Here is a 27,704-nt window from a genome sequence, read left to right as displayed (position 1 = left end):
AACCACAGAGGAAGGGTGCAGCATGGAGGATCTTAGCCGTCTCCCAGGAACAATTTTGCAAACACTTGTATTGCAGAAATTTAGATATAAAACTAGTGAATACAAATGCAAACATTTCAATTTCCATTGACCTCTTTTATTACCTACTTCTCTTTTTAAAGATTCCTGATTTATTATAACTCTGAAAAAGATCTTTTTGCAGGTCATGGTATATATTTTTAGTTTTACATGGTGGATTGCTCAATTCTTGGTTGAATCTGAATATTAACTTTAAACTAGTAAAATTATTTTATGACTTTTGGATCAGAAAAACAGTTCTATTTGTTGTTTTTTGTTTGTTTGTTTTGGTTTTTTTGAGACAGAGTCTCAGGCTATCGCCCTGAGTAGAGTGCCATGGCGTCTTCATATCTCCCAGCATCCTCCAACTCCTGGACTCATGCTATTCTCTTGCCTCAGTTTTTGTATTTTTAGTAGAGAGAGGGTCTCCCTCTTGCTCAGGCTGGTCTCAAATTCGTGCACTCAAGCAATCCACCGGCCTCGGCCTCCCGGAGTGCTAGGATTACAGGCATGAGCTACTGCACCTGGCTCAGAAGAATATTTCTAACATCTATTTTTTTAAGTAATCAATACACACATTAACATAACCAAAGTATAAAGGGTTTTATAAAAAAGTCTCCCTCCCACATATGACCCAACAAACTCAACTCCCTCCCTGACCCTGCCCTTCACTAGGACTTATCAACTCAAATACTTTCTTGGGTCAGGCACGCAACATGCATGAGCAGTGCAGGTGTGTTTGTTGTATGTTGCCATATCACACCGTACCCTTTCAACATCACATAATTTACTTGTATAGTTGTGTTCTTCAACAAGAACAAATGTTGTTCCTCATTATTTTAGAAATACCTGATCCTTTCAGTTTTTCTTTTTCTCACTTTTGATATAAATAGTGGCTCTTTTCCTCTTCATTTTACTAAAAAAAGTAAAAGCATAGCTTCATGATATACATGTTTAGTAAATGATACATTCAATTTAAGGAAGATTTCAGGAAGGAGTGTAACCTGCTGGAGAGGACTTGACGGGGTAAAGGACAGAACCACTCCTTGACTCTGGATTCTAAGAAACTTTTTATAGTAAAAATAGAGGATTGATGTTGGCGGGCCTTCTGATATTTTGATATATTTTTTTTCTTTTCTTTTTTTAACTGTAATTTCCTACGGTAATATCAAATACTAGAACTTATTCCTTCCCTTCCTCCAACTGTATTATTTATTTAATTATTTAATTATTTGAGACAGCATCTCCCTCTGTCGTCCTGAGTAGGGTGCTATGGCATCATAGCTCACAGCAACCTCAAACTCTTGTGTTCAAGAAATTCTGGTGCCTCAGCCTCCTAAGCTGGGACTGTAGGCACCGACTACAATGACTGGCTAATTTTTCTATTTTTAGTAGAGAGAAGGGTCTCCTCCTTACTCTGGCTGATCTTGAACTCCTGAATTCAAGCAATCCACCTGCCTTAGCCTCCCAGAGTTCTAGGATTACAGGTGTGAGCCACTGTGACTGGCCAAGTATGACTTGTTTTAATGTGCAATTTGTTGTTTTTTACATGTTGACAACAAATCCAATCTTATTTTTAAAACACTGGATAGGCCAACACTGTGCAAGCCAAACAAAATAGGTCTGCAGGCTGAATTTGGACCAAGGGTGAAAGTTTGATTATAGAACAGTCTATTTCTTTTTCTTTTATAATACTAAGTGTATACTAGAGATTACACACAGGATATACACATCTACCTCATAGGTTTTCATGTCTATTAGGTGTGTAATTTGTTTAACCAGTTCCTATCTATGAACATTTTTGTTGATTCCATTCTTTTGCTATTTCATACAATGCGGAAATCATCATCATCTTGTGTACATCTTTGCACATGTAAGAAACAACTAGAAAGTAACAGTAACAAAGACATTTTCACACAATTTTAGAAAGACATACATTATGCATAGGTCAGTATAGGAAGCTTCTATCTTGATCTTCCATTAAAATAGTCACCATGAAAAATACAATAAAGAAAATTCCCTGAATCCTACATTTGGAAAATTACTATCAATGGCTGGTCTATAGGTAGCAATGCTGTGAGTGGATGGAACCAGACTCATAATTCTGACAATTAAGGAAAAAGGAGTTTTCTTTATTTTGTATGTGGCGGGGGGGGGGGGGGGCAGAAGAGGGTAGTGTCCTTAAAGAGGGTACACAGTACACTTCGATTTTAGTCTCTCAAAATGGGCTCCTTACCTTTGGTAGGCCACATTCCTTTTACAGGCCCTAATTTCCTTAGAAAACATTTAATAATGAAGTTGGAAGGGGAAAGGCTATTTATAGCCATGGAACTGACTTATATTACCTATGAAGAGAATATAGACAGAGAAAGAAAGGGACGCGGTCTGTTCTGAGATTCGGACTCCCAAAGGAGACTGGGGAGGGGCAGCTTCGGAGAGAAGGGAGACCGTGACCCCGACAACCAGATTGGCGCGTAGATTTAGTAGACCCTCAGCTAAATGCTGCTGAGAGGTCCAGAGACTCCAGACAATGTGGAATTGTTGGGGACCCTCACAAGGACCGTGTCAACAAACTGCTGAGCTTAAAAGCCAGGTGAAAGCCAGTTCAAGAGTGAACAAACTCATTTTTGATGCCTTTGTAAACTACACAAGCTTATTCCAAACCCACAGGTGCGGAGATTCTAAGGCACTCAACATATCCGGGACTCTTCCTCCCGCCTCCCAAGATTGTTCTAAGGATATGAAAGTGCTTTTAAACTAAGACACCCAGCAAGGGCATCCGGCAAATGAGCAACTATTAGTTTTTATTCCTCTATTCTACCACTGTATTCATTTTGCACTCTCTGGGTTTCTCCAGGCTCCCTCAATACCTAAACCTTAATAAACTGGTCGCAACTGGAGAACATTTATCAATCCAGAATCCAGGGCTCTCACTGCGCTGGTCCCCACGCGGCCCTCCCCTCCCCCGCCCCTTTCCCAGTCTTTCAGCTGGGCGGCTAATTCAGAATTCTAACCCGAAGACAAAGACCGCAGGGCGGGGCGGCGCAGGCGGGAGGAGGCGGAGTAGCCGGGGCCTTCCAGAGGCTTTGGGCGCATGCGCTAGTCCTCCACGGACCGTTTGTGCTGTTCGCCTAAGAAGCGTGGGGTGCTTGTTTCCTTGACGGACTGAGTACGGGTGCCTGGTAGGCTTTTGCGGAAGTCCCTGCGCCATTGGGAGGGCCTCAGCGGCTGCTCTGTGTCCTTGTTACTGAGAGTCTCTTTCTGGGTCATTCCTAAGAGCAGGAGCCGGACTGGGGCTTATAAGGTGGCTCCCGCGTGGCCGTCTCGGCACCTGTGGGACTTCCCCGCTGGCGGGATGTGGCGACTACGTCGGGCCGCCGTGCCCTGGTAAGTGCAGCCTCAGACGTGGCTCCGTTATTTCTGGGGCATCTTGAGAACAGGCTTGTCCCATCACTATCTCCAGAATGTGCAGATAACTCTCTGGGCAGGCCGGGGGCTGTCGGATAATTTCCGGATATTTTTGAGCATCCAGAGTGACAGAAGCCGTCCCTGGCTGGCTGCAATACCAGCCCTTGTCTTTGTCCCTTTCCAGCTCGAAAATTCTGGACGCCTCTCAATCTTGGCACGTCTCTAGTCTCCTTTTGTCCCTGTCCTTTTACACCTTTGTGTTCTCGGTGTTATCACTGTCTCTGGTTGCTTCTTTTTTCCTGTCCTCTTCCTGCCCAGTTTGTCCGTGAAGCGCTCTTTCCGCGTTTCTTTTAACCCTTGCTTGTCTTTCTTCCACCTCCACGCCATGTGTACATTGCAGTTGCAGGTACTTCTGCTCTTCTCCTGGGTGCAGAGTCCTCGGTCTCTTTCTCTAACCGGCTGATTGGAGTCAGAACTAGAGCGATGACGCACACGGTGGCAGAGGTGGTGATTAGAGATGCCCTCTTAATAGCAGCTTTTTTCAGTGTTTAGGGAGAGAGACTTGCTTTTTAAATGCTAAGTAGTCAATGTGGCACCACTTTTCAGATCACATATTGTTTCCCTGACCTGGTTTAATCTGAAGTACAAAATCATAGAAGTCCTTTTATTTTTGTGAGTTACTATATACATTTTAATGAGATTAAATTTGATTTTATTTCTGTACGTAGTTTTGTTCTCGAAGGTATTTTTAGATACCTTTAAGCTTAACTCACTGTTGCAGGCATTTGGTAGTGATGCCTCAAGCATGGTTGGAAAAACTTGGTTTTTCTGAATTAACCCGACCTCTGAACACCTGTTTTGTTTTTTTTCCCAGAATTTTTAAAAAATGTCGTAGATAATTTATAGTGTTTATAAAGAATGGAATCCTTTATTTTATCAAGGTTAACTGAAGTCCAAATACGGAACTAGAGGACATATATTAGTTACAGTGTTTGTTAGTCAATTAGAATAATTGCAGTTATTTTAAATCTCTTGGAATTTGAGTTTTGAGTAAATTCACAGACCTTGGTATTAAAGTTTCTTATTTACAGCCTTTGTGTTTCTGTTCCCTAATATTTAGTGAGGAAGCATACCTATCTTTGTTGAAATAAAAAAAGATTGCAGAAAGAGCATGCTCTGTTGGAACACTTAAGATATGTAAAAAAAACTTTAAAAATTGAGTTTCAAAACAAATTGATTTGTAACTATTATTACTGCTTGATTCAGTTGGATGTTGTAGGGCTAAATTATTTCTAAAGTTACTGTGGATGCCATAAGTACTGGCTTTAAAGTGTCTCATGTTGATGACAACATTTTAGCTACCTGAAGAAGTTGGGATGTGGAAAGTCAGAAGTCAAGCTCTGGAATTTGCCTTTCACTGCAGTTCCTTAGCATGTTTTGAAGGAATACAGTTGAACTCCCACTTTTTTTTTTGAGACAAAGTCTCACTTTGTTATCCTCGGTAGAGTGTAGTGGTATCATAGCTCACAGCAACCTCAAACTCTTTGTCTTGGGCAATCCTCTTGCCTCAGCCCCCACAAGTAACTGGGACTACAGGTGCCTACCACAATTGCTGGCTATTCTTAGAGATGGGGGTCTCACTTTTGCTCAGACTAGTCTCAAACTCCACCTCCCAGAGTGCTAGGATTACAGGCATAAGACCGCACCAGGCCTAAACTTCCACTCACATGGGACCTTAAACGTTTTTTGAAATATATATATATGATCATGGATATGTGAGAAGACCAATGACCAATATTTATTTGGGTGCGATAAATGACTTGTGTTAAGTTATAAGAAAAAGAACTATGTATTAGGAAATGGCATATTGGTTAAAAGAGATGATAAATGAACAGGATAGTAGATGATTTCTAGGGGGAAACCTATTTTGCCTCACATTTGATTGTTAGTTTTGATTGAATAAGTGTGTATAAAATCCTTTTCCTTCAGAACTGTGAAGGCATTGCTACATTGTTTTCTAGCATCCTTTGCTGCTGGTGAGAACTCTCATGACAATCTGATGTTTTTCATGTTTTTAGGTATCTTGTTTTTCCCTTTATGGAAACTTGTAGGATCATTACCCTTTATCCTAAATTTCTCAAGGCTTTGTCCAGGCGTGGGGTTTTTGTTTTTTGGTTTTTTCTTTTATCACTTGTCTGGCTTGATAGTCAGTGGGCCTTTCCATTTCAAAGATTCCTATCTTCATTTCTGAGAAAATGTTTTCTCTTATTTCTTTGTTTTCTTCCTTTCATTTTTTCCTTTTTCTTTTCTAGTTACCTATTAGGTCAATATTGGTTCTTTTAGACTGATCCTCTGTGTCTGTGATTTCCAAATAGGATTTGCAGTTTTGGGCTGGGGCTGGGTTTGAACCTGCCCACCTCTGGTATACTCCTTGGACCACAGGCGCCGCCCCCTCCCAAAATTTGTACCCTTCATTTGTTGAAAAAAAAAAAAAAATACAAAAACATGCATGTACTGCAATGTGTGTACATGCGTGCTTACTTTTAAATTATATATATCTCTGTACTAATTGTTTACACGATATGTCTACCCTCCTATCATCTTAAAAGAATAAGATAAAATACTTCATCGGGAAGCTTTGGTACTTTCTTCTGCAATATCAGGGAATCATTTCATGTACCCTATAGGATGCATTCCACCCCTATCTTTCCACCAACTTTGGATACCACTTCTGTGCATCACCTAACTTTCTTTTATGTTTTCTGCCTTTTTTTCTACATACTGGGGAATTTCCTTAATTCATTTTCTGTTTTTGCTATTTATTATTTTTTTTTATATTGGCCATTGTAACCTTTATTTCCATGAAGCTTTATTTTTTTATTCCCTTTCTTCCCAGGTACAGTCTGATCAGATGAACCTTTTTCTTTTAACACTTATTAAAATCTTAAAAGATGTGTTTAATTCTATAAACTTTCTATTCTTCCATTGTTAGCTTTGAATAATAATAGGCATTCATTTTACATCTGCAGTATTTTTAGGAACCCTCCAAAGAATACTAATTAGCATTTCATATCTCTGTTTTTTCTAGGATTAATAATATTGTTTATTTTGGTCTTTTTAAGAGTTGATGGTTTTCTATAAGAAACTGGTTATTTAATCATTTAAACATGAAGGACTAAAGATTGACGTAGATGCCTTGTGTGGGCTACCCTTGAATGAGAGGGCTGATTTAGCAAACTATTTTAGGTGTGTAACATACTAAAGCAAGCTTCATTTTAGAACCCTTGAGGAGTGGGCAGATGATCTGAGCTTGGTATAAATGCCAGTATTGTTGAGGAGGTTCACTCTGGGAAGTCCTCCTTCCTCCAGCACACTTGGGAGTCTTAGTTCTTCCCTGGCAGATTGCTCAGCCTGGGGTAGTTGCTGTTGTTAACATTCAGCTGGATTGGAATGGGATGGAGTGTGACCAAAGCATCCTTTCCTAGGATGGGACATCAATAATGTCAGTTTCTTGTCTTTTCATTCTCTGCCTTGTATCTCAAGAAGATCTTTTTTTGTGAAAAATAGTATTCTCCTGTATGAACACTGATCTTTTAGAATATCTTCTTTAATTGGAAATCCTAGAGATAATTCTGAAGATACATTTCCAAGAAATGCTAGAATTTTGCTTTGAGGCAATTATCTCTTCCAGGGGACTAATTGAAGAACATTTTAAATGTAGTTACCTGAAATACTGGATTCTATTCTCCCCATCGTTGGCCCTGCCTCCTACCCATAGTTATTGATGCTGCCATCGTGGAAATAGGAATTTTAGGGATTTGGACGTAAAAGAGGGAGGAAATAATGAAAAGCAAAAGTGGGTTGGGCGAGGCTGCTCACACCTGTAATCCTAGCACTTTGGGAGGCTGAGGTGGGTGGATTCCTTGAACTCAGGAGTCTTACTCTGTCTAAAAATAGACAAACTAAAAATAGAAAAACTAGCTGGCATGGTGGTGGGTGTCTGTAGTCCCAGCTACTTGGGAGGCTGAGGCAAGAGGATCATTTGAGTCCAAAAGTTGGAGGTTGCTGTGAACTGTGCCACCAGGGCATCCTATCCAGAACACAGAATTAGACTGTCTCAAAAAAAGAAATGAAAGAAAAGCAAAAGCATCCTAGGAATGAACTCAGTCCTAGAATTCATCTAATTACTATATTTTTTAATTAACTCCTTTCTGAAAAATGCAAATTAATTTTTGAGGATTAAAATTTATACATTAAAGTTAGTTCAAAGTAATACTAAAATAACATTTATTGAGCACTTACTCTGTGCTGGCCAGTGATCGGTTCTTTTACCTGTTTTTATTGCAAATTAATTCTTCCAATAACATGTTCATTCAATAAATTTATTGTCTACCATTTGTGAGGCACTGGGGTAGACCTTGGAAATACAGCAGTGCAGTATGAAAACTAGTCCAGGTGGAGCTCTGACACTAGTGAGAGAGAGCTAGGGACCAGAATGTGCAAGTCTGAGGCAGATTCTCACTCTGTCGCCCTGGATAGAATGCCATGGCATCATCATAGTTCACAGCAACCTCAAATTCCTGGGCTCACGTGATCCTCCTACCTCAACCTCCTGAGTAGCTGGGTCTATAGGTGCCTGCCACCACACCTAGCTAGTTTTTTTCTATTTTTAGTAGAGATGAGGGTCTCACTTTTGCTTAGACTGTTCTTGAACTCCTGAGCTCAAGGAATCATCCTGCCTCGCAGAGTGCTAGAATTATAAGTGTGGGTCACTGAACCCAGCGATTTTGCTATATATATATATATATATTTTTTTTTTTTTTTTTTTTTTTTTTTTGAGGCAGAGTCTCCCTATGTCACCCTTGGTAGAGGAGTGCTGTGGCATCACAGCTCACAGCAACTTCAAACTCCTCTGCTTAAGCGATTCTCTTGCCTCAGCCTCCCAAGTAGCTGGGATGACAGGTGCCTACCACAACGCCTGGCTATTTTTTGTTGTTGTTGTTGCAGTTGTTATTGTTGTTTAGCAGGCTTGGGCTGAGTTTTAATACGCCAGCCCTGGTGTATGTGACCAGTACTCTAACCACTGAGCTGCAGGTGCTGAGCTACCTTTTATATATTCTGAATTTCAGGTCAGGAGGAGACTTTAATCCCTTGGCTAATAAAAGTAGACAGACTTACCTTTTTTTTTTTTTTAAAAACAAAGTCTCAAGCTATGCCCCTGGATAGAATGCTGTGACATCATAGCTCACAGCAATCTCCAATTCGGGCTCAAGTAATCCTCTTGCTTCAGTTTTTCTATTTTTGGTAGAGACAGGGGTCTTGCTTTTTGCTCAGGCAGGTCTCGAACTTGTGAGCTCAAGCAATCTACCTGCCTTGGCCTCCCAGAGTGCTAGGATTACAGGCGTGAGCCCCTGCACTCTGCTGGGAGTTACTTTTTTTTTTTTTTTTTTTTTTATAAGATGGAGATTTTGATTTATCTTATAGGCAGAGGTTAAAAAAAAAAATAGTGAATGGGCGGCGCCTGTGGCTCAGTGAGCAGGGCACCGGCCCCATATACTGAGGCTGGTGGGTTCAAATCCAGCCCCGGCCAAACTGCAACAAAAAAAAAAAAAAAAAGAAAGAAAGAAAAAAAATAGTGAATGTTTACCAACTTAAGAGATGATAAATGTTTTTGTGACCAGAAGTAGTATTTACATGTAGAATTACAAATAAGCAGAGTGCCTAATCTCACATTATGATTTTTTGCCCCACTATTGAATCCTGTTTCCCTTAGGTTTCCTGAGTTGGTGGATTCCTGTAGAGCAGTGTTTTTCAATCTGTTTTATCTCACGGCACACTTGAACCTATAGTTAAACTTCCACAGAGCACTTAAATTATGTAGATTTAAAAAATAGTAAAGAAAAGAACATACTGTGCTTTGAACTTCTTCCAAAAATAATTTAATTAATGATCTTTAAAAAATCTCGTGGCACACCAGTTGAAGATCGACTGCAGTAGAGTTTTGAGTCAGAGCAAGGCCCAGTGTCATCCTGAGGGTGCTAGAGCAGGTGATGAGTACTGCATGGTGTCCCCGCAGCCTCCTCTCCAGAGCCACGTGTATTTCTGCATTGGCTGCTCCCACACTCCTTGCCCTACTATCTCCTGTGGAAAGAACTGGGGCTTTACTCAGGCTGACCTGAGTTTTAATGTCTCTTCCACCAGGCGTTAGTCATCCTACCTTAGAAAAACATAGTTTTAAAGAAAGAATTTTGTAAAATGAGAATACTTGCCTTACTGGGTCTCTTCTGAGAGTAAGAGCAGCATTTTAAAAGCATCTCACATCTTGTGCTCAGTAGGAATTCAGGAAATAACCCCTTTCTCCCGTTATCCTTCTATATAGCATCATTTCTGTGTTCCTATTCTTTTTCTGAGGTTTTCATTCTCATGTAATTAAATGAATTAATATTTTAAAACTATTTAGACTCAGGCCTAGCCCTCCGTAAGCTAGGCCTTACGGTAAGCTGTTGTGTAAGATCAGGCTGTGCCGGTTGTTGGTAATCTTTCATTCTCTTCAGGAAGGACAAGGTAGAGCTAGGAGAGCTAACTTGTGCGTTTAGATTCTCCTCTCTGGTGAGCATTTTTACTACTTTCACTTTTCTTTGGCTCCTGGTGCCTGAGGTGGAATCAGTCAATTTCCTTAATTTCCATTCCTGGGCTATTTGAGGATTAGGAAACATAGATTAGGGGGCAAAAAATAGGTCTTCCAAGCTGTCAGTAGAATTTTTGTTCTTGGAGGTAGAAATTTGTGTGCATTTTTTTCCCCATTTTTTAGGTAGAGTGCCGTGGCGTCACAGCCCACAGCAACCTCCAGCTCTTGGGCTTAGGCGATTCTCTTACCTCAGCCTCCCGAGTAGCTGGGACTATGGGCGCCCGCCACAACACCCGGCTAATTTGTGTACATTTTTGTTTTCAATTTTTACTTACAGTGAATAGCAGTTAAAATAAATCCTTACCTTTTCTGTCGTCACTTTTAGTCCTTTGGACCAGGATTGTAGCTCACATGTTGGAGTGCAGGCTCTGGAGTCAAGCTGCCTGAGTCTAAATCTTGCCTTTATTCCTTATTTCAGTGTGTACTTGGGCAAGTTATTTATGTCTTTATGCCACATTTTCCTCATCTGTAAAATGGGGATAAGGCTAGTACTTTCTTCAAAGGGTTAGTAACAGGATTAAATGAGATAGCACATGTTACAGTAGTTTAGATTCTCCTCTCTGGTGAGCATTTTTGCTACTTTCACTTTTCTGTGGCTCCAGGTGCCACAGAAATGGTTAGTAAATGTGAGCTACTATGTGGCATGTGGTTGGTCGTGTGTGTGTGTGTGTGTGTGTCTTGTCTTTAGTATATTGGGTTTTTTAATATCATTTCCTTTGTATTTTTATCCTGCCTGATCTTTCTCCTATATTCATTTTTTTTTTTCAGTGAGGTCTGCCAATCCTTAGTGAGACATAGCTCTGGAATAAAAGGAAATTTACCACTACAAAAACTGCATCTGGTTTCACGAAGTATTTATCATTCACGTCATCCAACCTTAAAGCTTCAAAGACCCCAATTAAGGACATCACTTCAGCAGTTCTCTTCTCTAACTAACCTTCCTTTACATAAACTAAAACTTTCTCCAATTAAATATGGCTACCAACCTCGCAGGAATTTTTGGCCCGCAAGATTAGCTGCACGACTCTTAAAACTTAGGTATATCATACTGGGATCTGCTGTTGGGGGTGGCTATACTGCTAAAAAGGTAAGTTTAACTTTCTTACTGGTTTTCTAGTTATTCTAGCATGATTATGTTAAATTGTTTAGCATAAGTAATTTTTCTTTAGTAGAAAATTTGGATGTTTAAACATTTATTAAGAGGCTTGGCGCCCATAACACAGTGGTTATGGCACCAGACACATACGCCGACATTGGCGGGTTCAAACCCGGCTTAGGCCTGCTAAACAACAATGACATCTGCAACAAAAAATAGCTGGGTGTTGTGGCGGGCGCTTGTAGTCCCAGCTACATGGGAGGCTGAGGTAAGAAAATCGCTTGAGCCCAAGAGTTTGAGGTTGCCGTGAGCTGTGATGCAACAGCACACTACTGAGAGTGACATACTGAGACTCTGTCTCAAAAAAAAAAAAAAAAATTTTTTTATTAAGAGTCTCTACTATGTACTAGGTTGTTTTAATAATGCTAATAGGAGGATGCCTTCTGAATCTTAGTTATAATTATGGAAGATAAAAATGGCCTCCTGGAGGAAAAACTGGAGTGGGAGTAAGAACACCTAGTTTTGATTTTGAGCTTTGCTGTTCAGTAGCACTGACGGGGAAGTTAGGTAGCCTGTATTTCTTGGCAGCTCTGGAACAGAGGCAGGGTGGTCTACCTCCCAGTCAGTCTTCTTTCTACTTTGGCTTCTCTACAGTCAAATCATGAAAACTTTTTGAAATATAAGTATATTTTGAATTTTTACATTTTCTATATTTTGTAGAGGAGTATTTACATGTTTTATGTGCTTACCTGTTAAATTGTTTTTAGAATAGTTGAGGCCATTTAAAATTTGTTTTAAAAATTTCAAATATACATTGCTTTTAGTTGCTGTGTTTTAATGAAATAAAATAATTTTCTTTACATTTTAATATGGGATTCAGTGCATCTAATTGACATACTTTCTTATCTTTTAGACTTTTGATCAGTGGAAAGATATGATACCTGATCTTAGTGATTATAAATGGATTGTGCCTGACATTGTGTGGGAAATTGATGAGTACATCGATTTTGGTTTGTATCATCAACATTAAAATACTCTGGGGGGTCTTTTCTGTAGGAAAGAGAAATATTTTTGTTAAGATGGCTTCTTATGAGTTCAATATGTAGCAGTTTTATTTTAATGATAGAAGTAATAGAATGTAAAAAAAATGTACACGAAATTACAAGTTATAGTGAACATATGCTTTGGTATCTTTTTATTTATTTATTTATTTTTGCTACTATTTTCTCAGCATTTCCATGCTGCCAAGTAGCCTTTCTAAATATCATATTCAGTGTTACATAATGTTGCCCAGAACATACACACTAACTAGCTCCTTTTGATTGGATGCCTTTGTTACCTATACTTTTTGTAGTTAAGTTCTTTAAAAGTCTGTTAATACACAGAGTGATTTGACTTCTTAGTTAACCGTTCTCCTCCTTGTTTTAATAGGTAGATGAGAAAAAAAGTATATTTGATGGCTGTGATTAACAGTAATTATGAATTCATGGTGATCTTAAAAAAAATGGTGAAATATTTTCCATGGTCCCTTTTTTTAAAGACATGGTCTGATTTCTCAACTTAGTTGTATATGGAGGTAGATTTAATTTCTGCGTGCTCTCTATTCACAGCACTTCAAAAGATAAACCTGTGCTGTATTGACAGGTACTTATAAGAAAAGCAAACTTTAAAATTGTTTTTCTAATACTCATGAGGAGAGCTTTTCAATTTGATACATTTGCCAGTACCAGTAGCTAAGAGCCTGGATTCTGGAGCTAGACTGGCTTGAACCCTGGCTCTCCCTGCTCCCCCTTTCTTGCCGTGTGCCCCAGTTTATCATCTCTAAGTGGGTTAGTATTAATAGCAGTTTTGTAGGGTTGCTGTGAAGATTAAACAAGTTAATATTTTCATAGCCCTTAGAATAATACCTGGTACAGCTTCTTATTTTGAGACTTACATGTTTTGGTCTTTTCCAGAGAAAATTAGAAATTCCCTTCCTAATTCAGAAGACCTTGCAAAGTTAACACCTGACTTTGACAAGATTGTTGAAAGCCTCAGCTTACTGAAAGACTTTTTCACCACAGGTAAGGAAGAGCCTGTTTGATTTAATTTAAAATTTTCAGAACCACAGAGGAAAAATACATAGATGTATTTGTTTTATTTCTATTTTTTTGGATGTTTTATGACAATCTGCCTTTATTTATAATTAAAAATATACGAGGGTTTCATTATTCATTTGCTTCTGTATATTACAAGCAGCAGCAAAGTGAATACATGTTGTTATCCTCTTTCTCTTACTGAGAAAATGATGGAAATCTTCACTCTTCTTCTCTGACTACATGGATCTTTTTTTTTTTTTTTTTTTGAGACAGAGTCTCAAGCTGTCGTCCTTGGTAAAGTACTGTGGCGTCACAGCAACCTGAAACTCTTAGGCTTAATTTATTTCTATTCTTTAAATTAGAACATTCATTTCAAATGAAAAACAGGTTTATAAAAGGATAAACAGAAAATTTTGTTGCATAGTGGTTTTAATCTTTAAAATCTTTATTAGATTAAAAGTTTAATAAAGTTAATATTATAGGAACTTAAACATGCTGAGCTTTAAGTAAGAGGAAAAAGTATTACTTGTTCTTGGCAAGTAGATGAGACTTCTTTATTTGCTTTTCATAATTGGTTAGAGCCAATTTGGTGGTTTTAAAACAAGTTTAATTATGTTGGACCATGGTGAGTAGAATTTGTTAAGGTTAATTTTGGCATATTAGCCTATTATTGCCCTATCCTGGTACAAATCTGAGATCTCAGACACCTTTGTTTGCTCATTCCTGTTAAATTTTACATTTCTATTTCCCCTTTTGCTGATTTTTCACAGGTCACAAATTGGTTAGTGAAATCATAGGAGCTTCTGACCTTCTCTTGTTAGGTGTGTAAACAGACAATTTTGCTCACCTTAACATGCCTTTTAAATGCTTCTAATAAACTAGTTGCAAATAAAATTGCAGACCAAATTGATAATGCTGCTTACGCTGAATTTTAAAACTCCAGCACTATATTAGGCAAGCTCATTATCCCTTAGGTAGAAATAATAAAATAATTATTTTGTGATAAAAGTGAAATTCCTAAGTATGTATGTATAAGATTAAAGCTATTGAAAGGATATTTGCTTATCCAAAGTATTTTCTTGAAATAGACTTAATTATTTTTAATAATTGAAATGAAAAGTAATTTTAGTTTGTCTCATCTGCCCTGTCACAGTTGACATTTTAAATTTGTTTTCCTATTATACGTGATCGGTAATGACAGTGGTGTGTGACTGAACTGTAAGTACTCTCATGTAAAATAATCCTTACCAAGGATTGTCTTTAGTTATATGTTTTTTAAATAGTTAGGTTAAGTATACGCTAAAATTGCTATAATTTAAAAAAAATTTATATAGATTGTCAATATTGTTCCTTATAAGAACAAAGGTGATTTGATGCTTTGAACCTGAGTTGCTCTAAAATTTCTAAAAATTCACTTTTCTTTTAATTATTAGATACAATTTTGATTTTAACTTAGGCTATTGATATCACTGGAGACTTTAAAGGAATGCCTATTTATCTTTCAGGTTCACCTGGAGAAACAGCATTTAGAGCAACAGATCATGGATCTGAAAGTGATAAGCATTATAAAAAGGTACGTATAAAAGATAATTCTCGATATCAGTAGTCTTGAAAGATTTTTTTAAAGTTTTTACCTTTTTACTATTTGAAAATAGTAACATCCGAGGAGCATCTAAGTAGAGATGCTCACTAGTCTTAGTGTGCAAAATGCAAGGTGTTATATGGTAGTTCTGGAATGTGGCTAGAGAAGCCCATTTTCTACTAATAGGTTCTGTGAAATATTAGCTTCAAGGGTTGTCCCAAAGAAAGGGTTTTATTGTTAAATATATGTGGAAAAAGCTGGATTAGACCAAATAGTACACTCTTCTTCTTTTCCTGAGGGGACCGCTCATTTATATACATTCTATATCTCCAAGAGGAATCAAAGCATACAGGGTTTTTGGATCGATTTCTTATTAACAGAACTCTTTTTCTCATGAAACATCTTTTAGGAAAACTAAAGTTGACTTAGGAGAAGTATTAAATAGAATGGGAATAAATCAATTCCTTTGTATTGCAAGTTAACAAATTTACTGTGTGGGGTTATTAAGGTGTGTCAGTTTTAATGTATGTGCAGTAACAAAAATAAGTTATAGGAGAATTTCATAGGAAAGCTATTGGAGAATTTCTGATGTAGAATCATGTACATTACTTCATATTCTGAATACGAATTTACCTGATGTTTTCTGAGTCTTCACTTTTTTCATTCTTTTGGAATGGGTAAAATGATTGCTTGAAAGTTTTTTTTCAAAAAATAATACCTAGATAAATGGATTTATAGAAAAAAATATTCTCTGCACATTTAAAAATTAAATATGGAAGATGTGGCTTATATATTGAAGGTTATTAATTTACTATATCAGAGTAAGTAATTTTATGTTTTTTAGGGAGCAGGATAAAAAAATAATTTCTATGTATAGGTTTCCATCTCTTTCCTGTTCTTAAACTTTGAACTTTATGTATGATTTTCCAGATTTTAGTTATACTTGAAAAGTATTTTTTCTTTTGCCTTTTAGATTTATTTTTTAGAGAAAACATGTTTCCAAATGTGTGTGCATGCATGCAGTTGGCTTTTAAATTGTTGGGGGGGGGGGGGTTCTTATTGTTGTTCGAGGCAGAGTCACTCTGTTGCCCTAGCTAGAGGCCAGTGGGGTCATCAAATCTCACAGCAGCCTCAAACTCCTGGGCTCAAGTAATCCTCCAACCTCAGCCTCCCAAATAGCTGGAACTACAGACATGGGCCATCATAGCCAGCTAATTTTTTTCTGCTTTTTAGTAGAGACAGGGTCCTGTTCTTGCTCAGGCTGGTGTCAAAGTCCTGACCTCAAGGGATCCTACCACATTGGCCTGTCAGAGTGCTAGGATTACAGGCATGAGCCACCAAGCCCAGCCAAACTTGATCTTTTTGATACTCTCTGCATTAACTCTTTTTAAACAGAGTCTCACTTTGTTATCCTTGGTTGAGTGCTGTGGTGTCATAGCTCATAGCAGCCTCTAATTTTTGGGCTCAAGTGATTCTCTTGTCTCAGCCTCCTGAATAGCTGGGACTATAGGCTCCCACTGCAACACCCAGCTATTTTTAGAGACGAGGTCTCACTCTTGGTCAGGGTGGTCTCAAACCTGTGAGCTGAGGCAATCCACCCACCTCGGCCTCCCAGAATGCTAGGATTACAGGCATGAGCCTCTGCACTTGATCTTTTTTGATACTCTCTGCACTGACATTATTTTAACTGAAGGACACTCTTTGGCTATCCATACTACTAGGGGAAAAAAATAAGTAGAAATTACCCTAGTATGTGCAGCTTATTTTGAACTCAGTCCTTGGTCCTTAAGGTAAGTAAACTTAATATGCAGAGATGACCTAATCTAACTGGGGAGAAGGAACCTCTTTTACAGGTATGGTAGTGTGGGTTCTCAGAGTGACAGGATTTGTTTTTGCTAAATCAGATCGGGAAGGTCTTGCATGTCTGCTTCCTCTCTAATATGGCCTGGGATCACTTTGGTGGATAGAAAACCTGTTTCAGAGTCTGACTTTAATAATTTTCTTAAAACCCTGCTAAGGTGATAAGTGAATAATCAATGATTGACCAGGAGCTCTGCAATATAGAAGAAGCAAGAGAATTTAACATTGGAAATTTAATTACGTTACGGATTTTATTTTACACAAGAAAAGTAAATTTATTGCTTTATGTTATAATTTCCTGTTTTGCTTATTTGATGATAAATGCCCTTGTAGACTATTTCTTTTTAACTTTTTTGTAATTTATTATTATTTTTCCCATTAAAAACTTAATAATATTTCCCCCAATTATTTGTTATAAATATTGAATAGAGTTGTAATTAAGCTGCTTTCATTACAGGGTAAGTCACATTGTAGCAACTGCTACTGTAAAAATGTACCATGCACAAAAGTATCTCCAGCTTTTAATTCTGAAATATCTTATTTTTTCTTCTACCACTCAGCCTTAAAGCACAGTTCATAACCTTCATGACCACGTTAGTTTCATTACTTACACTTTGCTCAGTGTTTCAAACACTTGCCACGTGAAAGACTTTACTTTGGCTTGCATTCTTACTATTCAGTGGGCCATTTCTATCACTAAATCTTTATTCTCAGAGCACCTAGAATAGTATTGAGCTCTTAGCAAAATTAGTTGATTGATTTAACTCAGTATAAAACAGGTTAATTTAAAATAAATAAATTTGGTTTATGTCAACATTTTTTGCTCTGATTACCTGTGAATTCTTGGCCTTTATGTTTGACAATTATTGAGGAGAACCAGGCTATAAAAGTGGTTCATGTACTAATATTCTGAGTTGGAATAAAGCAATGTTGCTTAAGCAGAATTTACATTTCTGGGATTTCTTACACAACAAATAATGTAGTTACTGTGGCGAATTTAAATTCTCACAGCCAGCACTGTCAAGTAACCACAGATTCAGTAACTCTTAACTAGCAGCTATGCTTGGTTAGATTCTTAGACAAAGGCCAGACCACATGTGCACTGGAGTATGAGAAGCTAAGCAATCAGAGGAAGAAAAGCAGGGAATATCTGTGTGAGGAAAATGGAATTACAACATAGACAGTCTTCATTTCATAACTACACAGCATTTTTATGTCATTCAAAAAAATATTTTTATTTAATATGTGCATATATATACCACTGTTTTAAGATAATTTTATAACAAAAGAGATTTAATAAAATTATAATATTGATAATGGGCTGTTTTGTTCATTTCTTAAAATTTCTTGTAAAAATTTTCCAAGTAGTAAAATGGGATACGATATTTCTGGATTGTACATTAAATAATCCCAAAGTATAAAGATTGCAAATTAAATAATCCCAAGTATAAAGAACTATTTCCTTCTGATAATCAATAGTAAACATTATTCAGTAGCTACAAATATCTTCTGCAGAGTTGTATGTTACTGGGAGGGAGAAAATAGGAAAATACTTCTTTTTAGCTAATCAGATAGAATTATTCAAACTTTAAAAAGTAGTTTGCTGCTTAGGAATATTTTTTAAATGGAGGAAGAAAGAAATCTTTATTTTCATAAAGTTCTTTTGCCAGACCAGAGTCACTATAAAATTTCTAAAGCAGCGATTGGCAAACTTTTCCTTACAAAGGCCAAATAGCAAATATTTTATGTATGCAGGCCATAATGTTGCTATAGACTACTCACTAAGCCCACCATAGTTTGCCAACTCCTGGTCCAGAGGGTAATTTAAATTTACTTTCCATTGTACTGTAGATTTAGCATTTTCCTCTTTAAATATAGATTGAATATGGTGGGTCAGTAACACTTTGAAAATAGTAAGACCACATTAGAGATGGTATCAGATTTAGGTTTGAGAATTATAACATCTGGATTAATATTCAGCCCTTCCAGCTTTCTAAACTGTAACCTGGGATAAGTTATTTAGTTTCTCTGAATTTCTTGTTCTGTAAAGAAGAGGAGACCCTACCTGAAAGTGTTGTTACAAGGGTTATATAAAGTTCTCTGGCACAAGACCTGGTGCATATAAAATAATAAATAATAAATAAATAATAAATTTTGGCTTTTAAGAGGAAGAGGAGGGTGAGAATGATGACAACATGTGATCATTATTTTCTTATACTTGGGATTATTGTGTGAGTTAATACCATATTAATATATTTGATTTCTTCCCCTTTTCTTCAATGGAATCTTTCTGAGGATTGTGAAAAGTGGGAAAACAGGTTGTAGGGTTGATGTATGGCTTATAGATGGCATAAGCATTTTTTTTTTTTTTTTTTTTAGGGACCCCTATTTGGATTTTATACTAGAAACTTTAAATGATTACTGGGTGAAATTGGGTTGTAATTTGATTCATTGGAGTAGTAAACATGTGCCAAGCCCTGTCCTACATGGTGGCTGTAACACATCTCATGTTCCAGGTCTTATTCTAGGTATTAGATATTAAAAATGATCAGGATATTGGCCTTGCTCTCCTGTAAAATACTCTCCTTTTAAAATACTATTAAGAGTTAAATACTGTAAAATACTCTCCTTTTAAAATACTATTAAGAGTTATAATATCTTAAATGTATTCACATGGGAGTGACTTATAATTGTCTTGGTCCATTCAGGCTGCTGTACAAAAATACCATAAGCCAGGTAGCTTATAAACAACAAAAATTTACTTCTCATAGTTCTAAAACCTGGGAAGTCCGAGATCAAAGTGCTAGCAGTTTTAGTAACTGTTGAGGGCTGGCTCTATAGATAGTGTCTTCTCCCTGTGTTCTCACATAGCAAAAGGGGTAGGCGCCTAGCTCTCTGTCGCTTTCTTTGTAAGGGTATTAGTCCTCATAACTTGATCACCATCCAAAGGCCCCACTTTCTAATACTATCTATCACATTTTGCAGTTAGGTTTTAAAATATGAATTTATCAAGGGACAGATATTCAGACCATAGCATGATGTTTCAAGATTACTCTTTAATTTTTTTTTTTTTTTGAGACAGAGAATTACTCTGTTGCACTGGATAGAGTGTCATGGTGTCATCAGAGCTCACAGCAACCTCAAAACTCTTGAGCTCAGCTCAAGCAGTCCTCTTGCCTCAGCCTCCCAAGTAGCCAGGGCTGTAGGCCTGTACCAGCATGCCTAGCTATTTTTTTTTTTTTTCTATTTTTAGTAGAGGTGGGGTCTTCCTCTTGCTCAGGCTGGTCTAAACTCCTGAGCTCAAACAATCCACCCACCATGGCCTTCCAGAGTACTAGGATTAGAGGTATGAGCGACCATGCCCAGCCTCAAGATTACTTAAAAACTTTTCTACCAAACTCATTAACTTTTAGGTTAGCACAGTTATTTTTTTAGTTGAAATTTTGGTGTCTGGAGTTATTACTAATTTTCTTGATCTGATATTAAATTAAGAGAAAAAACAACTGAGAACATTGTACATGAAATAGGACACTGAGGACTGCAGTGTCAAATTGGCAGTAGCCAGGAAATGGTTAGAGAGTATATCACCTGTAGTTACTAATTATTTATTGTTATAAAAATTACTATATTTTATGTATAATGTATACTGTTTCAAAAATAATTATTTGTATACTATTTCTCAAAAGTGAAATGTTCAAGTTCAGACAAATATTCATTGAAAAGTGTAGTTTGTGCCTTTGAGGCGTGCGTCTTGCACAGTAGGTACACACATTTCTTCCCCTTACCATTCCACGTGGTCTTCACTTAGAAGCTCTGTAGCCTGTCACTTGGTATGTACGGTGAGACTTGACCTAAATTGGAGTAAGGTATCTTCAAGATGTATAGTATAGTATAAACAGCTTTTTATATGTCTAATTCTTGTTTTCTTCCTGCTTTTTTCAGGAGGTAAAAGTTAATTTCAACTATCTTCACATAAGAGTGCTTCATTAACAGACTTGGAAGGAAAGTGAGGTGTCACTAGAAATAGGGTGTTTTCTTATAATCTGGTATATATTAGTGTATTAACCATATGGTTGCATGTAGACATAAGAAATGAGTTAGGGAAGAGGTAGAGTGTTTAAAATATAAATAAAAAAGAATTGTGTGCCTCATAGACCTGCACAGTTAGTGTTTTCTAACTGCTTTGGCATTTTATAAATTAGAATACTGCTGTGATGTACATACAGCAGGTGCACTACTGTGTGAGCCAACATAGGAAGCCTTATTCATTCATTCATTTAGAGGCAGAGTCTTGTTCTGTCACACAGGCTGGAGTGTCATGACCTCACAGCAACCTCAGACTCCTGGGCCCAAGCAATCCTCCTGTCTCAGCCTCCTGAGTGGCTGGGGCTGCAGGCGTATACCATCATGCCTGGCTAATTTTTCTGTTTTTAGTAAAGATGGTATCTCACTCTTGCTCAGGCTGGTCTTAAACTCCAATAATCCTCTGCCTCCAGAATGCTAGAATTATAGGCATGAGCCTTCACATCTGGCCAGGAAGCCTAATTTAAAGGGAATTTAAAGGGAATGCAAACACCTAAATAATTAAGAGATGATGATAAGTAACTGAATGAATGAAAGTAAGCCTAATTACTTTCTGCTTGATGAAAAGCAATGGTATAAAAAGGGAAAAATTACAGGAGCGACAGGGATAGTCTATTCCTGTAGTGGCATTGTCTATTGATTTATTTAAAAGATCTATCTTTAAAGGTAACTTCAGGTTTTTGTAAATTATTTTGTACTATTGAATCTGGAAACAAATGTTGAATTTCACTTGTCATATAGAAAAAATCAACTAGTTTCAAAATTTTAGTCAAATAAGTTTGTGTGCAGAGGCTCAGAGAATATATGAATTAATGTAAAACCTTGATTAACTTGATGCTAGAGATGTCAAATTCAGAGGGTGTTTAGAGACTGTAAGCTTTAATTGAAGAAATCAGATATCAAGAAAAAATATTTACTTAAGAATAATAAGTAAATAAGCTTTTAAGATCTTCAGTCAACCCTATGAAAATTATGTTTGAGAACTTGAAGATTTAAACTTATAAGTCAGCACTGTTTAAAAATATATCAGCAGCATTTGTAGTCCGTTTTGGCAATTCAAAAATAAGGCTTGAAGTTTTTTTTTCTTGATTATCCTGTTACCAGAAATTTGATGAACTACAGGGCCACTTTTCAAGCTTACCAGTTAGTCTAGGTTTTACCATGTGCTATGTTATATATCTGGCTTGTTTTATTTAGCGTTTATAGTATTTTTCTTTTCACTTTTTAACTGCTGTTTTATTTTTCTGAGACCCCTAATTTTACTGAGGGGGAAATGGAAATGCAGTACAGAGCCCAATTGTATGATGGCTCTACAGGTACTTGAGTTTCCATTTTTGTTTTAAGCTATCCATACCTCCCTATCTTACTTCTGATCCTTTGTTGTATCTTTTGGTTTAACATTGTTCTCCTCCCCCAATTTCCTCTTCTCCTCATTGTAAACTCATGGCAGGGTCTGCTTGGTGAGCTCATTCTCTTACAACAGCAAATTCAAGAGCATGAAGAGGAAGCACGCAGAGCTGCTGGCCAATATAGCACGAGCTATGCCCAACAGAAGCGCAAGGTGATGGATAGTTTAAGGGGGCTACTGAGGTGTTCACACTAATCAGCCATTTCTGTCAAGATCATGTCGCTTTATTCCATTCATGGACTCCAATTATGAGAAGTTATTTTTGACAGAGTAAAAATATGAAGCATATATTACATAAATAAACATGGAGCTTTTCTGGGATAGGTTGTATAGACAAAGCTCAAAATAATTAAGCTCAAGCACAGAAGCTTAGTTTCTGAAAATTGAGTTATCTGGGAGGTCCATGGATTTATAATTACTGTAAAATTATGAATTGCTATTAATGCTTGGTCCTGTTGTTGAGTCACACCAAGTGTGTAGCCAAGTTATCTACTTGCTTGTTCTCCAAGTTTTTATTTCTAAAATGAAAAGTATTACTATAGATGACCAGCTTCAATTGAACAATCATATTTATTTGTTTTAGCTAAAATGTGCCAACAGGGAACATTCATATTCTTATAGAAGAAAATTATTTTGACTTAACCTTTTGGGCAAAAACGTGTTCTTCTTATATACTTTGATAAATTTTTTACATTAATGAGGTGAGTGCAAATAAATGTTCTCCTTAGACAACAGAAGGATTAAACATTGGAAATTTTGTATAGTTCTGATTACTAAAAAACAGATTCTAATAAATATCAGCATAAATCTATACAAATATTTAGTTACTGGTGTGAGCAAGAAGTCTTTAAAAGTATGATTTTGGCTGGCTGTTAGATAATCCCACAGTGAAGATTTCAAGGTTTATGTGCTGAAGAAACTTTCAGGTTAAAGTGAAATAAACGTAATGATTTTAATGGTACACTCTTAAGATCTTAAGTCAGCTACTTACATAACATCTACTAGATCAGAAAAATTCTAAAGTTAATTAAGGGAAAAAGATTGAGTCTTACAATTCCTATGGATTCTGATATTTAAAGCAACCAGTTTTACAGACAGTGACCTTGTGTAATAATTCTCACTAACCTCATCTCATTTGGTGGTGGTTAATACTGAGAGTACTCATTATTTTTTCAGTGTCACTTCCTGACTTCTCAATTCCATGGCTGTGGAATCAACTCTTGTATATCGTGTTGCTTTCAGTGAATGAATAACATAGGTAGAAAAAATAGGTGTTCTCTTGCATAGTTAAATTAAATCGGATGCATTTAAACCAATGAGGACTTAGTTTAAATGGTACTTGAACATTCTCTGTTCTGTATCCTGTGATTGTATCACTTAAGTATTCTAACAGATTAGATACTTAGGTTTAGCCATATATATATATTAGTTTTGTTACAGAATGATAGAGAGAAGGAGCTAGTATGTTCTGTGTGTTACTTTGAAATATGAATATAGGTCTAGTTAAAGGAGCTAGTATGTTCTGTGTGTTACTTTGAAATATGAATATAGGTCTAGTTACAAGTTGTTCTTAAGTGTTTTTTCATAATGATAATATGGAGTCCCATAGTTCTACTATTTTAAAATTCTAATACATGGTTTAAGATCATCAATGTGCTTTTGAATCTGGCAGTTCAGAGGATATCAGTAATAAATAATGATTCATTTTCTACATTGTTGAAGGTTACCATTCATTTTAGGCCTACTTTACTAGTCTTGATTTATTAGGCTTAGAGATATTGTTCCTGTTTCTGATATTGATGGAATTATCCATTTAACCCTTCTCAACCTCCATTTCCCTGGCAGGACTGTACCTCCATCTGTTTTGTTTATTAGGGTGTACTTGGTTGAGTACCAAACAGGGCCTGTTCCTGCCCTTTTTGTAGATGACCTTGTATGAAAGTAAATGAGATTTTGAAAATGACCTGGGCTCTTCAATGATGAGATCCATTTCCTTTACTGCCCTGAACAACTATTTCCTTACTGTACCTTCTCCTCCTTTCTCCCTATGTTTAGAACAGAGATGATTTTTCAGCTCTTAACTGTCATAATTATCAAAATCCTAGTTCATGAGATTTTATCATTCCATTCGTTTGAGGTTTACTTGAGGCACAAAACCACAGGTATTTTTTGTTAGTTTTTAATCACTCTCCCTTACCTGCTCGAAGATAAGAGTAGCTCATCATTTTTTCCTGTATCTTCTGAGCAAAAGAGTTTACTCAGAGACAGTAGGTTAAAATGACCATTAGTAGTTTTGCTTCCTGTGGATACGTACACATACGTAGAACTTTTCAGAATACCTCTTTTATATACGTACTTCAGAATAGCCACAATCACTATTTAGAAAGAAATACTTAAAACTTTTAAATCAGGCTTGGTTTTGTGAGGAGCTAGTTAAAAGTTTTTCTCTTTCAGCTTTAGCTTGTTTCTGCGGAGGATTCCGCTCTTTCTCCATCAGTTTCACAGCCCTGGAATTGTAGAAAAGCTCTGGTTTCAAGACCATTAATAACCATTTCTGGCAGGGTGAGTTTTAAATTAATGTCATAATGCAAACTGAATATATTAAACAACAGGCCCTAAACTTATTTTTGTAAGCGGATGAATTTTCTAGTAAAGCACATTAAAATCAAATATACTGAAATTGCTAGTTAAGACCTAGATGAATGAGTGCTAGATTGCAAATAAATAATTTGTGCTAGTTTTTAAAATATATAAAAGTATCTTCTCATCGATCTTTTGAACCTAAAAGTTTTTAATATTATTTCTTAGAAGATATTAGGTCTAATTCTTCACTCCACCACTTGTTCTTTAAGGTTGATTTTGACCTTCTATTAAAGTAAACAGATAGAAATATATTGGTAAACTATGCATGACTTATTAAGAATTATACCAGAAAGGCAAATGATAAATTTAAATATTTCTAAAAATTCAAATTTAAAAAAATCTTAACAGTTGTGATCACTAAATACTAATATTGTATTTATAATATTCTAATAACTTTATATCATTAATTTTTTATATAACACTTTTATTTTACCAAATTACTAAGTTAACCTTTTATAGCCTTTGGCTTATAATAAATACTCCAACTTTGTAATTGTGTTAGTTTTTAAGTTATTGCCTCAGATAGCAAGTCATGTTGGATTTTCTGTAGTAATTTAGGATAGGTGTATTGCATGGAATCAGTAAATACATTCAAAACTAAAACAGTTTATACTAATATTGTTAATACATTCATACTAATTTATGAATTAGCATGAATATTTAATGGGACAACGTAAATCTAAGTGCCTTTTTAAATGAATGAGGAATTTACTCTGCATTATCAATTTTATGACCATGTTATTATGTATGATGGCAGGTGATCATAATGTAGAATTATTGATTTCTTCGGTGGTCTTCAAGATTTTGTTTTTTGGGTTGTGGGTTCCTCTCTTTCTTGCTTATCTCCTCACAGTTTAGGAGACTATTAATAATTATTGTCCATTCTATACAAATACACATAATTAAAAAGAAAAAAGCTTCTGCCTGGGCAGCACCTGTGGCTCACGGAGTAGGGCACCAGCCCCATATACCGGAGGTGGTGAGTTCAAACCTGGCCCTGGCCAAAAACTGCAAAAAATTAAAAAATAATAAAATTCATTAAACAAAAAAGCTTCTGCCAGTAATGCTCTGCTTGCTGTACAGGAATGGTAAAACAAAGTTTTCCTTATATTATCTTTTTTCTAATTTAAAAATCATTTTTGGAGATGTTTAGGCGTAGGCTTTTCATGAAAAAAATGTACTTTTCGTTTTCGGTAAGCATTGTCATCTATAGTATATAAATCAAATCTGGGGGGAAATTTTGAGAAAGTATTTGACATAGGAATTAAAATTTGAAAATAACTTTTTGTAGCATGGACAAGACTTATTAATGTTTGCCTCAATAAGCAAATCGTTGAAAAAATTTTCGTGTATATTTGCTGCCATGACGTCTTAAGTGCTTAAATAACCAATGAGTGAACGTCAACAAGAATTTAAATGAAGAAGAATATGAATTTGACTTTTTTCTCCTATGAAATAAATTCATATTTACACATTTTGATTTTTAGAAACTAGACAGATATTTTTAAAGGCTGAGGATGATAACTTCTGCACCTCACCAAGAAGTCAAAGCACGTTATGTGGATTTGTCATGACAACATTTTTATTTTAATCATTGGATTTTGTGTTTAGCTTTGTATTGTGACTACTTTAGAACTTGTTAGAAGTTAAAGTTCTTTGGGTTTTTTTGAATATTTTATCCTAGAACTATTAGCATTAATAACAATTGGAAGTAGTTCACACAATACCTGTGGATTTTATTCTATTTTTTGTTTTATGTTCAAGTCAGTTTTAGTTGTTTTACTTGGCTTCATTGCTACAGATGCATTCTCTGTATTATGGGTTAGCAGATCTTGCATTAGAACTGAATTTAAAAGCAAGCCTCTGGCTCCATATAAAGCTCTGAAAATGCCAGTTGTTCTATATATTATTCACTTCCCTACTTAAAATATACAAATGGGTAATAGTTCCTGAAAGTATACACTGTGACCGATGAACTTGTTTAATAGCTGTAAACAAATAACTTGTATCTGATTTCCCAAAACATGTTTCTGGAGGGATTTCAATGCTTTATGTCTCCAAATGTCTAAATCCCTAAGCTTTCGTACAAAACAACCTCTCAAGAATATGGTAACCATATGTGTTGATCTCTGATTTTTCTAACCAACCTTTTGTAAGAAATGACTCGAACGACAGCATAAAATTTATTTTCTTAAGTATTTACTTCTACTATAAAATTTTGTTTTATCAATGAATACGTGTATTTTTACTTTCTCAAATCAATTGCTTTAAAATTTTTACTCTTAATACTTTAAAAAAAACTTTAATTTAACTGTACATTTTTACATTTTATATAAGTCTAATTCTACACAACTAAAATTAATTTATTTTAAATATTTAGGTGTCAGACAAAGAGAAAATTGACCAACTTCAAGAAGAACTTCTACATACACAGGTAATTCTGATGAGTAAGAAAAGTAAGAGGAAGGGGGGCACCTGTGGCTCAGTGAGTAGGACGCTGGCCTCATATACCGAAGTTGGCAGGTTGAAACCCAGCCCCCCTGACAAAAACTGCAAAAAAAAAAGAAGAAAGAACGAAAAGTAAGAGGGACTTTTTCTTACTAGATTCTAGTGTAAGTTTGGTGATGTAGAAATTTATTTTTTCAACCAAGAAAAATGTGGAATGGCTTAATAATAGAACCTTACTATCAGTAGATGCAAAAGCTAATTGAGAAGAAATAATGTAGGAGCTAGACAACTAAGCATTTAACTCATTTACGTATAAAAAATTATTTTGGTGAATCTTGTGCTTCTAATTTTAA

The 27,704-nt window shown here is 36.1% G+C and overlaps 1 protein-coding gene across 5 annotated transcripts in view; it reads left to right on the top strand.

The window, feature by feature from the left end:
- The first annotated feature begins 3,219 nt into the window (after positions 1-3,219).
- The window catches only part of OPA1 (OPA1 mitochondrial dynamin like GTPase), a 99,931-nt gene continuing 75,446 nt past the window's right edge, over positions 3,220-27,704 (top strand). Inside the window, exons 1-8 of one of the 5 annotated variants that reach the window (XM_053564738.1) lie at positions 3,220-3,444; positions 10,922-11,240; positions 12,163-12,259; positions 13,205-13,312; positions 14,098-14,148; positions 14,833-14,900; positions 22,303-22,413; positions 27,284-27,337. In XM_053564738.1, coding sequence (XP_053420713.1) covers positions 3,413-3,444; positions 10,922-11,240; positions 12,163-12,259; positions 13,205-13,312; positions 14,098-14,148; positions 14,833-14,900; positions 22,303-22,413; positions 27,284-27,337 — 840 coding nt within the window. In that variant the 5' untranslated portion in view covers positions 3,220-3,412. The remainder of the gene's footprint in view (positions 3,445-10,921; positions 11,241-12,162; positions 12,260-13,204; positions 13,313-14,097; positions 14,149-14,832; positions 14,901-22,302; positions 22,414-27,283; positions 27,338-27,704) is intronic. The other 4 variants (XM_053564739.1, XM_053564740.1, XM_053564742.1 and 1 more) reach the window with 4 other exon arrangements.

This window comes from Nycticebus coucang, chromosome 16 (genome assembly GCF_027406575.1).
Source record: "Nycticebus coucang isolate mNycCou1 chromosome 16, mNycCou1.pri, whole genome shotgun sequence".
Lineage (NCBI taxonomy): Eukaryota > Metazoa > Chordata > Mammalia > Primates > Lorisidae > Nycticebus > Nycticebus coucang.
The sequence above is the reverse complement of the archived record's forward strand: the minus strand, read 5'-3'. Positions and strand labels throughout refer to the sequence as shown.